A 15,475-nucleotide genomic window follows, 5' to 3' on the forward strand; every position below is an offset into this window, starting at 1 on the left:
TACATAATTTCAAAGAGAGAATGGACATGTGCATGGATCCTTTGAGGGTGACTGAACAGATAGAGGCAGACCTGGATTCATAAGTTTTGAAACTGAAAATGCTCATAGCTTTGCACACTATCAATAAAAGCTTACAACAACAGCAAAACATAACCCAAGTATTTTAGGCCTATTATGTTTCTTACTATTCTAGTGGGCATTTCTTCAGAGCTACTGATGCAGTAGGCTGTTATAGGAAACCTAGTGTGGCAGTTTCAGTGCAATGCTGCTTTGTTATTTGCTCCCTGCAAGCCCCATAAGTCATTTATGTAACTAAAGAAAATCTAAAAAATGAGCCTTCACATGCATGTCTTGAAATACCTGCAATGTTGTGGCACGATGTGTACTGAAGACAGATGTGGTCTTTGAATAAGTTAATCTTCTAGGCCTAAGAAAATTATGAGGGTGAGTAGAAAGTGGAAAATATCTAGATCTACAAGTAAACTAACTATATTGACACCAGCCGTAACAATTTGGTCTGCAGAGATACAGTCCTTACTAGCCAGTTCTTCTGGTTGAGGATTTTTTGGAGGTTTCTTTGCTTTACTATTCTTTCCCTTACTACCTGCTGGCCACAACTGTTTGACATTAATAAGATTGTTTGCTATTGGCCATTGGTTTGAGGTGGCTGCTTGGCAGACTTGATTTATTTATACACCAGCATTACCACGCTGTGTCATTACCACGCTGTGTCCGATTGTGTCCATATTGCTGAAAACTTTGAACACAGCCTTTTAAAGCTACTAAAATAAGAGTATGGAAGAGCAATACTGATAGAGCATAATGTTATCTTCATATGACAACAAAGAGACTAAATTTAAGAAGGTGTAACCAGCATCTTTTTGTACAGTTGCCTTCAAGATTTTGGAGATATTATTGTCCAGAACTGGAAAATACAAAGGATAAGTTTTCAGAAGGTGCAAAGGAAACCTAGCCATCCTAACATAGACAGCTATGGATCATGCTCCTGAGGAAAGACAAGTGTGTTCAGATTTTTCCTTTTTCCCAAGCAGTAGGGTTCAGAGGTCATTAGAGCTATGTTTCTAGCATGTAGGACAGGCTAGGTTTTTTCGTTGGGGACTTTTCTGTGACAGGATTTTCTCCACCTTAGCTGGTTTAAGGAATATTTTCAGACCCTATAACATCAGTCAGGGCTGAATGAGGAATGCAGATGACTCAGGTTTGAGCCTGTGTGCTGATGAATATTGCATTATTTATATGGAGTGACACACTTTTAGACAAAGAGATTGAGAAACTGTCTCTTTGCGTCTTCGCCTGTTATTCCTCCCCACCCTTCTTTCCTTCACAATAAACCATGATATGTTGTCAGGGAATTTGCCTAGTGATAAAATTCTTAAGGTGAATAAGTCATAAGTAGGTGAATCCTCAGCCTCAGCCTCACTGCTCTGGATTTGGTTTGCCCCTTTTCTTTTCACCAGAAATTTTATTCTAGGAACCACTTCCAAAGACAACCTGAGTGTAATCACCATCTCTGAAGGTTGTTTTGTTGTTGTTGTTGTTGTTTTTAATTTTGGTTTGTTTATGGGTTTTTTTATGGGTTGTTTGTGGTTTGGGTTTTTTTTAAATTAAAGAAGGTTTTGCCAAAAAGCTTGCAATGAGCCTCACCTATCTCTCAATATGCAAATTTGTCCTTCAGCTGTAGAGCCCCAAAGGCTTTTTCTCTGTACTTTCATATGGGCTAGCAGCCATAGGCAGAACATTCCTTCCCTAAGAAGCGTGTAATAAATTTGCCTGTATATGACTGTTTCAGATAGAAGTATTTCACCTTTACTTTTTAGAATGTATAGTTTCAGAAATAACCTCTGAAGAGTAATGTGTTCTCAACTTTTGCTCTCTTTTGGAAATGCAATAAACAAATGTCTTTGAGTTTTGAATGACTCAGACCACAGATGGTTTCATAATTTTTCTGTATTGCAAGTTACCCTCTTGTGGATGGGGAATTAGCTCTGTAATTAATAGGAATAGAAGAGACATTCCCCAGCCTCATCATTGCAAGCAGCTTTTCCTTTGGAAGCAATGATTCCATACTAGCAGTCTGGGGGTTCAAACTGAATTGTATTTAAAAAACCCCAAATATTCACGTCTCTTTTTCAGCATGGGAGTGGATATTCTGAAATGCTTGCTGTTTCCCATATGCCTGTAGCTGCGCCATCTCAGATAGCGATCTTGAAACAAAACAGGGTTGAGTTTGGTCAGGGCTTGATTTTCTGTGAAGTCCTCCCTTTCCCAAATGCTCTGTGAATTAGTAATGCTAGTGATTGAGAGGTGATACTCTTCCTCATCAGATTCTGTACCCTGACCTAGATGGGACATTGCCCAGTTGTGCTATCTTAGCAATCATAAACCTGCACAGGCTGTACAGTCCCATTTTGCAAAAAGAAATAGTTCCTGGCCTTACATGCTGGTTTAAAATTTGGTGTGGGTAATTACTAGGTTTAGGATTGCTTTTGAATTCTTGTTTGCATCCTCTGTCCTTCTTTGTCCACCTTCTGTGTGAATAAATGATGTTGTGACGACTTCTGATGCTGTGTTGTTCCCAGTTAGAATTCCAGAAACCTGCTTTAGCGTCAGAAAATTCCTTGTTGGTACCTAGTCATCAGATCCCCCAACCTCTCCTTAAATCTTTGCTGTAGTTTCTGTATAATCTGAGACCCTCTGGAGTGGAAGGCAGTGTGCATTTGTGTAGTTACCCCATCTGTTTCTTGCTAGGTTTCAGGGCGACTGACTTCTTGGGTCTAGTGCACGGACACCAGAGTCCATTAAACCTGGTGTTTACTTCTTCAAATTACTGCAACACAGAAGAACATTGCAGTTCTGGCTGTAATCTTGAGGGTATCAAAAGTCTCATTTGTTTCTGAGAATGACACATTTAGCTTTTTAGTTTCTTACCGTGTTGAAAGGTTCAGTGGAGGCAGGGGATCCTTTTGCAGCATCTTTCTTTCCTGTCCCAGTTACAACATTATTGCAACTTTCAGGAAAAAAACAAACCAAAACAAGCTGTGTGTATGCCACAAGACTGGAGATGATTCTGCAATAACTAAAATAGCCTCATTCTCAGGACAGACCTTAGTTTTCAACGGTTTCAAATGACATCATCACTGAAATCTTTGTCACTCCTTGGCTAATATTATCCAGCTGTAACAACCACTTAGAAATTCTGGTTCAGGGGCAACCTGTTTCTGGCACTCTTTTTCAGATACTGTTTTCAAAATGCATGCAATAAGAAAACAAACTTCATATCTGCTGACTGTATTTTGACCTACTATGAATAGTGTGAGACTAATTTTTCACAACCAGTTTTGACTGTTAATGGTGTCTGTGCAATGTTGTAGCTGCATCCAGAACATTCCACTGCATAAATTAAAGTTTACATGCAGCTCTGTGCTATATACCAGTCTAATGCTTCCAGCCTTTCTTCTCACAGCTCCTGATGTTGTACGCGTCTTACTGCTAGTAAGTCTATCTACAACTGTATAATTCCTCTTTTTAAAGATCCCTAAATAAAAGTACATTAGCACAAATTGTTTCCAGCACTGTTTGGATCCTTACCCCTGTTTCATAAGTTGTTCGAAAACACGGCAGTGTCAGTGAAAAAGCTGGATGCATAATGATACCAGGAAACAGTTTTATGGTTTGGCCCTAGTCAATATGCAGCAGAACTTAAACAGGCATTCTATTCATAAAAGTACAATTAAATCAGAAGACATAAAAAGACTGGTTAAAGATTTGTAAAGCTAAATGTCACTGGTAAGCTTTTAAGTAGTGTTTGAACAAGCCTGTTAGAGTAATTGTTAGTGCAAACTGAAAGTATTTTTCAGTAGGTTTCAACAACTTTACCCCTCCCATATAAAGTCTTATCATGGTTAAAATGGATAAAAGCCATACTAGCAACTCATTTCTTGAAGGCATGGAAGTGTGTAAGATGTGTAAGGACTGAGACAGAGTAATTTCTATGACAATTGGAGACATTCCTGAAGGTTTCTTCTGTTACCAACTGTACAGAGAAGCTTGATCAGAACTGCTGCCTGGCTTAGCCTGTTTGTCTTTCATCCGTGATGGCACTGGTCTGGCCATTGTGGAATTGTTTGGAAAATATATTTTCCAGAAATGAGTTTCCTGTAAGAAAGGTAAGGAGAGAAGACAGATTTTATACTCACCCTATGCAAAAACTAAAAGGAAATACAGAAAAAATATCCACTCTTATATATAGGGTTTGGAAGTTATTGACTGTTTATACAGAATTGCACTGTGGTGGTTTTGTCAGAAATGTTATTATTGTAGAAATCTGAGTTTTAAGAATAATGACAACTAGTTAGATGCATTTTAGAGAGTGCCATCTCTCAGGCAAGATTAGGTGTAGTAAATGACAATACTAAATGCTTTGAGTAGATTTGAATAATAAAGACAGCAAAGTGTTACCATCAAAAGATACAGTAAATCCTCTATGAGGAATACAACAATAGACTGTTATCAAGTGCATTAGTGTCTGTACTGAACAGATCAGAAGCCCATAGTAAGAAGGCTAATTCAAGGCTCTTTAACATGGTAATACAAACGATGCATTAGGGAATGCTTAATCAAAAAAACAGCAAGACCTTTACTGCATGGAGTATTACCATATACTTTTGTATTGCATGTCGTGTAATACTGTGAATATGAATGTTAACTCTTTTCCAGTAGAGTGGTCAGCTTTGCAAGGTAAAAGGCAGTGTCTCGCACCATAAAATGAAAATATCCTATATTGTTGACCTTCTGCATACAGTCTTACTGTGTATCCCTTATCTTATATAGAGTACATGTTTCTGCAAAGAATTACAGCAGTTTAGTGGCACAGAGCATTTTTCTATTGCACAGCTGGGAGTCAAGAACAGTTCTGTTACATACCTACCATAGATCATCTTCATAACTAGGCAAAACTGTTGAAGTTCACTGGTGCTGGAACTGAGCATACTGTGTTGATTTTTCTGCACCCAGAGGCACCACTGGAGTCCACCTTCTCTGTCAGAATGTAAGGCTCAGGATGAAGTTGCTCAGTGCCTGTGACATAGACTGTTTATTGTTGCATCGATTTTTTAATAATATTTTGTCAGATTACATAGAGAGAAAAGTCAAGCTGTTTTTAAAATTGATTGAGACTGACAATAGCTGCAGTTTCCCTCTCTTTCCTTATGTCAGGAAAACATTTGCATATATCTGTGGGTGTCATTATTTTTGGCCCATCCAAGACAAGATGAAACCTGGGTGAAAGACATGATCCATCAGTCAACAATGCATCGTTTAGTGAGGGCATGATAAGCAGAGGTAGCGCTCGGGGGAACATTTTTTTCTGCTCCCATCTTGTTATCACAAAGAAAGAAAACTGTATTGCTCTTAATTTCATGTGGCTGTTCTCAGTGTTGCCAGTGAGAAAAACAGAATTCAAAATGAAAATTAAATATGAGTGTCCGAGTGTGTATATGTATACACATGTACACATATGTGTTCTTACATATAAAATCCAACACAGGATTATTTTATTTTTTTTAGATATGAGGTTTGGGCCTTGTTCTCATTGTAATGATAGTTTGATTAATTTACACTTTGGTAAAGATCCGCTCAAGTTAGTCTGACTTGAATGAGAGATGTTGTGCTTCAAAAGTGGTGGTGTTTGGATAAGCAGCAGAGAAGTTTAGTCATGTCTCATTACCAGGTTCAGAGCTGTCTGCATGGTTGTGCACTGGCTTTAAGCCACACTTCACTTATGGACCAACTAAAATCAAGAAACCAATTTTTCCTTTGGAAACCTCCCTTTTATTTACTACTTCAGATTGTTCCTGCTGGAGGAAATAAGCAGAAAATAGAAAGATTGCCATTGTTTGGAGAATTATAAGCACTCATCTAGCTTGCCTGTTCATAGGTTAAAAAATGAAAACTGAGGAGGAAAGGAAAAATAAACATTTTGCAATTTTTTATGATATGGGTATGTCAAGCTCTGTCAAATAAAGAAGTAAATATTTGAGAAGCCATGCTGTGTTTTCATTCACACAAAAACAATGGAGAAAGGGTGCAAGAGAATGCAGAAGATGAAAGAGAAACTTTTATTTCTTAGATACTGGAGATGAATAAATTTGCAGAGGTGCCTGCAACATCCACATGGAGGAGAATAAAAGATGAAAAAGTAATGGATATGGAAATGCTGAAAATGAGAGAGAGAGAAATATGAAAGGAAGTGAGTTAAAATGAGAGGGAGACATTTGGAGCTGCTAGTGGAAATAAAAACACACAGGGATAATGTATGAAGTGACATCGACTGGAAGATGAGAAGATGATGGCACTGACGTAACTCTGTTCAGGATGATCCCACAGGCCTACAGTGCTTTGCACACCTATGGCTCTTGCTTCTGGGATGGTTTTCAGCTGGGAAGACTGACACTCTCTTAAAGGTCTAACAGTGTAACAGAGATGTCAGAAAATGTCCTTGGTTGGATGTGTTCACATTCTTTCAGTGTATGCTGTCAGATGCACTGTCAGATGCATACCTGCACTGGTAAATAATACCAGAGGTGCTGGATGAGGTGGCTCTGTGGGACTAGAGATACTGCTAGTAAACAGTGAAAACCTCCTTTTGCCTCTGCCCTCTTTATTTGACCCTGAAAAGTAAGAAGGGGTTTCTCCAGATATCCCAAGTACAGGCCTCTCAAAAGAAATGTACTGCTTTTGCAGCCAGTTTTCTGATTTGTGGGGCTGTGCTTTGTTAAATTACTTGAAGATGGAAAAGTAATTGCCAAAAGAAATCCAAAGAGAATAGTACTGAACCATTGTTTTCTAAATCAATAAATATTCTAGTAGGTGCATTTTTGGTTTGTTTTCTTAGTTAAGACATTTAGAATGCTTTTATTTATTCAAACATTTGGAACAGAAAATTGACAACTTATTTCCAAAATAAAAGAGCTATGTTAATTTGGAAAAGAGACTGGAGAAACCACAGTAAGAAATTCTTAGTGCACTGTCTCACATGAAAGCAAATAAAAAAGTAATACTGTTGAAGCAGCAATGTGCATCAAATATAGGTCTAAGTATTTCTGTTGGTAAATGGTTGTTATTACTACCTGTAAAGGTGGTGATGCCATGTAATCTCAAATTCAGTAATACAGCTTTTGCAGCAATTATTGATGTAAGACTTCCACAGAAACTCGGGTTTCTTAAATCTCTTACACCATTGAGATAAGTCATGATTATCAGTTGCTGTTTTACTGCAGTACTCCAGGTTGTGCCTAAGTTTCACAGCAGGGAAAGTATGTCATGTATGTTTATCTTACAATAAGTAAATATAAGCCAAAACAATAATATATTTTTTCTTAAACTTAGGTTTCTAGATACGTATAATTCAGCATGTACATAAATCCCCCCACATTTCAGCTGTTTTGTCCAGTTCCCGTTTTTACTGGACATAATACTAAAAGCCTCATCTGCCTCAGAGGTGATGATTTGGTAGTGGATGTTGTAGTGTAAAGTCACCGTCAGCACAGTCAGAGATAAGTAAAAATCTGTTTAGCAGAAGTGTGTGCAAGGACAGGACTGCTCTATGGTGAAATTGCTTACTCCAGCTGGTACATGTCTTAGTTCAATACTGATTTAAAATTTTAAGATGCTAACAAAAGAAACCAGTTTTCAGATGTCTTTTGATGGTTAGCTAGGTACTTGTTGTATTGCTTGTTAGTTTTCACATACATATTAAAAATTTCTTTCTCACAACTCCAAGAATTTTTGCACCTTTGCCTGAATTTCAGCTCTCACCCTGTGATCAGCTGTCAGTGTACTTTGGTCTGTGTATTGTAGTTCTGGAACTTTGTTGATACCATTGTTAGTTGGAGTATAAACTTATCTATAGTTATTTATTAATCTTATCATTATACTGATTATAGTACTGCGATCTTTTTCAGTTTACCTTGAGGACAGTTTCGTGAAATCCGGAGTATTCAACGTGTCAGAACTTGTGAGGGTGTCAAGAAGTAAGTTATCATTTGCATTTGATCATTTCCAAGGCCTGCAATAATCAAGTGAAGGTTTTTTTCTTGAAGTTGTTTCTCCCCAATATGGAGGATGCACAAGAAATGCCTAAAACCATGCACAATTTTCACATATTTGACCGCAGTATTACAGTTCATCTTGCAAGTGTTTGAAATAAAGCAAACAGATCTTCTGTCTCTTTGATATTTAAAGATTGAATTAATTTTGCACTTCTCCCTCTGCACACCTTAGTTAACAGATATAGCATTAAATTAAGATATGTAGCAAACCCTTCTATTTGTTAGACTTGCAGCTTTTTAAGGTTGCCCTACACATCCTTGGATTTTGCTAAACTATCTGATTATTCTATTAGTTTGTTTTTAAATTTGTAGCTTTTTTTTACTGCCAGTGCTATGGCACAAGTGTTTAATACATTAGCACCACCTGTAATTGATTTTCTAATCACATTGTCTTGTTTTAGCATTAGAAATATTGCGCATATCATCATGCAAAAATCCCCATAAAATATCAATATAAAAGAACAGGTAAAGCATCTATTGCAGAAAGAAAACCCAAAAAGAACATAAATAGGATCTGTTTTGTTGACATTTAAGAATTTGTTATAATAGCATGGCACAAAACTCATGCACATTTCCATTTTACATTGCTTTCTGATTGTTTATTTTCTCCATTTAATATCAACACTATGGGAGTAATTCTCTTAAGCCTTCATTAAGAAGCAAAGAAAAATAGTTGAAATTTGTAGTTAAAAGTGTCCACAATGATGACACCATCATGATAAAAATGGAATGATCCTGGAATATCTCTTTTCTGGTGAGGTGAGGGAAAAACCGATGAGACACAAGTTTCCATAACTTTCTGTCCAGATTTTGCACAGGTGTTAATTCATGCCAGATCAGGATGCTTGAGGAATTTAATTAATTTACTGAGGCTTTCAGATGCAGGTGTTATTCTTTTGCTGTGGTCAGAAATTAGTATTCAACAACTAAAAATATGTTAAGTTCTTCAGCAAACAGATGAATATGCAGTGTTAAGGCATACTCTTTTTTGGGCTTGCTGAAGATATGGTTTTTCTGTTTTAGAAGGCTGAGGACATGTGAATTAAAGCTTTCTTTTAGTTGTCAGGTGGCTAAATACATTTTAAAGTATTGGGCCATTCAGATTGAAAAAGAAACAATATAGTAGTTATGCTGTGAAATCATGTCTTAGGCAGCTGTTATACATGATATACTTCTAATAATAACCTTTAAAGCATGTGGTTTCTGTGGGATTTCTTACCATGCATTTGTTTAACCTCAAGCCGCAACAGAGTTGTACTTTTACTGTCAGGGAAAATACAAACCTTCAGATACATTACACAACATGCAATTATTCTTTAAAGTGCCAAAGCTAGTTAAAATGCACAATGCACAGACAGTGAACAAAGGTAAATACACCACAATATGTAACTTATAATTTATTCTTGTATTGCCAGAGTCTGTATGGTACACAGACTCTGTAAGGAGGCAAAGATAACACTCAGTGTATGTGTTTGTGTGTAGGTGTACATATGCAAATCAGAACCTGTGGCACTGGGTGAAAGAAAAAGAAGGCAGCAAAACATGCTGTCAACACAGAAGGCTATTATTAATACAAAAGAGTTAACATTAAGGAAAAGGAATTTTTGTGTCCCCAAGGGTGTTATTTCCACTTTTTTTTCAGTTCTTCATTATGATGCTAGCTGTTCTTATAAACTCCAACTCATTCATTATAGTGCTTGAGGTTTGTGTTACCTTTTTCATATTGGTGATTCCAGGTTGTCTCTTACAAAACAAAGGTATTATGTTTGCATAACTGCTAAGGGATTTCTAGGTACTAGGGAAGATAATTCACTTTTCTATATATATAAACATTGGCAGAACTTGTCTATACTTGGTTTTCGCAAGACACAGAGAATTAATAACATCTTGATATTTTTCCCAATGTAAAAAATGAAAAGTTGGCTAAAAAGACAGAAGATTATCTTTGATGCATTATGATGATGTGTTTTTCAGCACCTATAACCCAGGGAACTGGAGTGAACTTCCCAATTGGAGAGCTTCCGAGCCAGCCATATTACCATGATATGAATTCGGGTGTAAATCTACAAAGGTCCTTGTCCTCTCCACCAAGCAGGTAAAAACTTGAAATAAGTGCTAATGTGAACCACTTTTAATAGTGTAGGGCAAGCAATTTGCACATACTGGCAACAAACAACTATTTTATGAAATTCCTCTGATTTAACAAGGTTAGCTACTCATGTATGTTACCATACTCTATGTACATGATATACAAGTGCCAAATCTTATAATTTGAAGTGGTCACATTATTTCCTGTCATCGCTCACGATATCAAAGATGGTGCTAACTTTTGTCAGGGTTTAAAGTGCTCACTAAATCATCTGCCAAGAGAACAGTTATACATCCAAAAACTGCTGCTGAATTGCAGAAGGGTCTAGGAGTTGGGAATGTGCTGCCAGGGCTCAGGGTGGTTGCAGGGATCAAGGCTGTCTTTGAGACCTCCCTCTTGGATATCCATTTTGAAAGATATGTTGGGACAGATACTGTTTCCTGTGGAAGAGTCATTAGGACAGGTATATAAAGACAAGATGTCTTTACCCATAGCATGAGCTGAGCTCATGAAAGTGTGTTTCCTCCTTAACTCTTACAGGGGGCATTTCCCAACAGAGCAGGAACAAGGAGGAACATGTGAGATAGTTAGAGGCTAATTTTTCTCAAGGGTCTCCATGTGCCGGCTACAGGCAATTTAATCTGAGAGACCTGTGTCTTCCTTGTTCAACATGTTCTCTTCTTCCATCTCTGAGAAAGACTCCATTTCCTCCCTCAGGAGCAGCTGGTAGACCCACAGAGGTAGAGAACCTGCTGTGCTCTCCTTTGGTCTCCCAGATAATGTACTGTCTGTCAGACCCCTGGGACCCCTTGGTTATCTGAAACTATCCAATACACCATGAAATCATAAACACTCTAGGACCTGTCATTGTCCAACATTTCTGCATTCCAGTGAGTCAGGAAGTGTCTCCACAATGGGACAGGATTCAACAGGACTGTCAGGGAGTTGAGGTATTCTTCTACCAGCACCTGCTGCTTCTATGTTATTTTGCTCATGTTCCCTTATTTAATTTCACCATGTGTTCAGCTCGGCAGTACACCAAATACATTTTAGGAATGGATGGACTAATTAGAAAAGATGGACTATTTATAATAGATGGATTAACTATCACAGTGTTTTCATTATGATAAAAGTAACAACAATAGCAAACCATTAAAACCTTCATCCTGGTTTTCTCTGGCAGTCAGTGTAACGACTTCAGTATATATTGCTATAAAGGAACTTGACTCTCCTCCAGTGTATCAAAGTTCTGCCTCATTTTATAATGTGCGACCTGAAATATGGTCCTTTTGTTGTTTTTAATTAAACTAGTCAAAAATGAAAAGTGTTTGTTTCACATTAGACCTCTTTGAACAGCTTAGAAGTTTGACCTGGTGAAATACAGTAAACTATATTTTTTCCTCATTAACACATTCACAAAAGTTCCTGTTCTACCTGGGCTTTATTAGTAATACTTTCCAGTGATTTGTTTTGCTTTCATGGTTTCTGCATAGTGTTTAATACCTTCATGACATAACCTTTCTTTGGTAGGCTACAGGACCCGGTTTCTTGGTTGTTCAGGGAAATGCTGGTATACTTTCATGTTACCCATTCATGCCATCTCTGAAATATTGTCATGTGAAAAATGCAAGCACATACCTGCATTGCATATTATTAAGTAACATCACCTGTGCAAGTTAATGTGGGCTCTATTATCCACTTTTTTCAACTTTGTAACCCTGATTTACTCTCTCAAAACATTTGTTGAAATCCAAATGTTTATATACCGCTAATAGCTGAATATCATATTCACTGCCATATCTCACAATTTTTCAACAGCAAAAGACCTAAAACTATCTCCATAGATGAAAATATGGAGCCAAGCCCAACAGGAGACTTCTATCCTTCTCCAAATTCACCAGCTGCGGGGAGTCGAACATGGCATGAAAGAGATCAAGGTGAGTAACGGGATCATTTTGCCTTGAAGTATATTCAAATATACAATAAATCACTGCATCTTTCATTACTGCAATAAAATAGTGGCTTTTTAGAAGAATCATTATTTTTCTGTCTAGTGTATATATTTGCTGGTTTTGTGAATGTAGTTAAAACCATCAGTCAACAAGATATTGTATAAACAATCACATCATAATTTTTCCATCTGGTCACAGCCTTATTTATTGTTTGAAAAGATGTGTGGCAAGTGAGGTACTTGATATTGTGTATGCTGTGATCATCCCAACAGGATTTTGAGTACAATGCTTTCAAGTAAACCCCAAAACATCTCTGTGTTACGGTTTCGTGAATGCTAGGTTACTCAGTTTCTGTGTTACTATATGTGCATTTAGTCCCTACCATGTGGCTCAGAATAGGTCCAATAGGCTCTTTCTAGAAGAGCTCACACATAGATAGCTCTGTGGGACTATATCCATATGCTGGAGGGTGTTGGTAAATGGTGTTGTGTTCTGGGTTATCCAGAAGCAATGAACATGTTTGTGTGGAGAGGAAAGTTATGGCTGTCAAAACAGTGAAATTAACTGTCATATTTTTCCTCATGCTATCTTGATGCTTTATAAACCCAGGTGCCAGTGTAGCCTTTTCCTTCCCCTTTGTGATGTGAACATGTGATTAAACTCACATATGTTTGAACAGCGTTTGTTAATGGATCCTGTAGCTGAGGTGCTGCAACTATGTGGAGAGTCTGTGAAATGTACAGCACAGTATGTAAGACTGAAATAGAGAAAAGGACATGTAGTTGCTTCCTTTGCTGATTTTCCAATGTATGCCCTCCCTTTCCATGTCTGCTGCTGATCATTGCTCAGTTCTTCATTATCTGGCTGATCCTTTTGTCTTACCTCATTTTTATATTAAGGCTTCTTTTTTTCTTTGCTTTTTGTTTTTCCTGCTAAGTTTTCTCTTTCATCTCTATGTGCAAGGTAGCATGTGAATGGTATTTAATTTAGCTGCCTTTTAATTTCACATTTTTGTTATCGTTGGTCTCCTTCTAATCAGCTTCTACCTACCCTCTGATCCATGTGCTCATCATTAGGCTGTTCCTCTCCACAATGCTTGCCAGTCTTTTTCTTCATAATTTCTTTTGTATTTGCTGTTTCTCATGGAGGCTCGGATATGGTCTTATTTTTAGCTGTTTGCAGCATTCACTGTTGATCTTTTTTTAAAAAATAGTCTTGCTTGTGGCTTTGCAAAACCAAACTTAAGATTAGGAAATGGGAGTTCTGCCAGAATCTTCTGCCCTGTGCAAAATATTTTCCTCTGTGACTGCTACCTGTTTTGCCATGAAACTTTTTTTGCAATTTTTCATGAAAGACCAAATTGTACCTCAAATAAACTTAGTTACTTTTTTGATAAAATATTTTTGCAGTTGTGGGGAAAACACTGTTCCTCTCTGAAGTGGTCTCCACATATTGCCATTTGTGAAATGAAGTCTTTTTGTGCTGTTGAGTGAGCTGTAGAGGCTTCTGACAAGTGCAGTGCCACATAGACACCTGAGTGCAAGTCCCGCTGACAGGCCCTTTCACAAATGATCTCTATGGTTTCCAAGTATCTCAATTTCATTTTAGGTCTTGAATCATTCTGCTTGCAAAGAATCGTGGTCCATGGACAATGGATTTGTTCAGTTTTACCAACTTTCTTCATTTCACTGTTGTCAGGAATGAACAATGTCATAATTCTGATTGCTTGAGTATATTTACTATGAACCTTTACTTAATTTCTGTGCCATTGGGTAGCTAGACTTCTGGACTCAAACGGCTTTTAACTCTACATGTTTCATAAACTAGGGAACTCTAGTATGAGGAAGAGAGAGAGATGTGAACCAGTGTATTTTATTTTTGCTTCCTGAAGTTTGCATCCCTCTGTGAATATCATGTCCTCCAGCACTACTGGGCTTAGTGAAATTTTACCATATCCCTGGCAGAAAGGTTGTCTTTGAGATGCTATAAGGGGCTTCAGTTTTTCTGTCCTTGAAATGTTCTTCCATTCCTGCAGAGGCACAGATACACCACTGTCCAATGTGAAAACCATTGTACTGGGGGACACATAAGCCTTTTGCCCCTAAACAGTTATGTTAGCTCCAATCACTTTCTGATGTTATCCTGCTGGTGCAAAACACTGTATGGTAGTGGCTGCAATGCCTATTCTTGGTGCCTGGCCTCACTGGGAAGGGGTATGTGGCAACTTCTGGCATATTTGTTCTGCTAGTTTGTTGGATGCTTGATTTATTTTTCATGGCACTGACTTTGCTATGGTGATCAGTGTTAGGGCCTGAGGGAATGGCATGAAGCTGTGTCAGGGGAGGTTTAGGTTAGAAAAAGGTTCTTCACCCAGAAGATGTTTGGGCACTGGAACAGTTCTGCAGGGAAATGGTCACAGCACCAACACTGCTGGAGTTCAGGGAGCATTTGGACAATGGTCTCAGGCACATGGTGTGGTTCTTGGGGCTGTCCTGTGCAGGGCCAGAAGTTGGACTCGATGATCCTTGTGGGTCTTTTCCAGCTCAGGATATTCTATGATGATTCTGTGATTCATATTAGCATGTATCTGTGTAAAGCTCCTTTTAGACACACAGGTTTACCATGATGTGGTATTTATGAATATGTGTTTTCTGTTTCCTGATGCCTGCAAACACAAAGATAATAGAAATAAAAGTTTGGAGGTCGTTTCTGTGCCAGAGATCTCACTGGTACTACTTCCTTCTCTCCTATGGATATTGCCATGCCATATATTGTTAAGGATAAAATAAGATAAAATAAAAAAGGCAATTTGGGATCACATTTGTGTTGATTCAGTGTCACCAGGCAATGCTCATGTAGTCACAACAGGCACTTCTTCTTCAGAGAGTCTCCAAAGGTCATCAGCACCAGAAATGTGAATCATTCCACAGTACCCCCAAATAAGACTATGTAGAGAGATCATGTTTATGAGTAAATAGCTTCCCTTTCACTCTGATGAAATTTTAACTTTTCTAAGAGAAACAAAATTGGGAATAGAGTTGATACTAAGATACAGCATTATTGACTTTAGTTTCAGTTTCTCAGGTTTGAATCTGACAGAGAGAAATTTCTAACTTTCAAGTGGAAATAGATCTAGTTTCTTCATCTGCACATCTAAATGTAATGTATTTCATAGAAATTGAAGTTACATCATTTTGAAAGACTATTTTATCATGAAGACTTTTCATGTCTTTATGTAACTCTAACTGTAAAGTGGCAGAAGTTTCATGACGGTGGTAGTTTGAAGCTGGAGATGGGTTTAAAGT

The 15,475-nt window shown here is 37.7% G+C and overlaps 1 protein-coding gene across 1 annotated transcript in view; it reads left to right on the forward strand.

Moving 5' to 3' along the window:
• Positions 1 to 15,475, forward strand: part of NFIB (nuclear factor I/B) — a 69,506-nt gene that overhangs the window by 3,102 nt on the left and 50,929 nt on the right. Inside the window, exons 2-4 of the mRNA XM_009080459.1 lie at positions 7,983 to 8,051; positions 10,104 to 10,224; positions 12,037 to 12,155. Coding sequence (XP_009078707.1) covers positions 10,175 to 10,224; positions 12,037 to 12,155 — 169 coding nt within the window. The 5' untranslated portion in view covers positions 7,983 to 8,051; positions 10,104 to 10,174. The remainder of the gene's footprint in view (positions 1 to 7,982; positions 8,052 to 10,103; positions 10,225 to 12,036; positions 12,156 to 15,475) is intronic.

Source organism: Acanthisitta chloris, unplaced genomic scaffold (assembly GCF_000695815.1).
Source record: "Acanthisitta chloris isolate BGI_N310 unplaced genomic scaffold, ASM69581v1 scaffold20308, whole genome shotgun sequence".
Lineage (NCBI taxonomy): Eukaryota > Metazoa > Chordata > Aves > Passeriformes > Acanthisittidae > Acanthisitta > Acanthisitta chloris.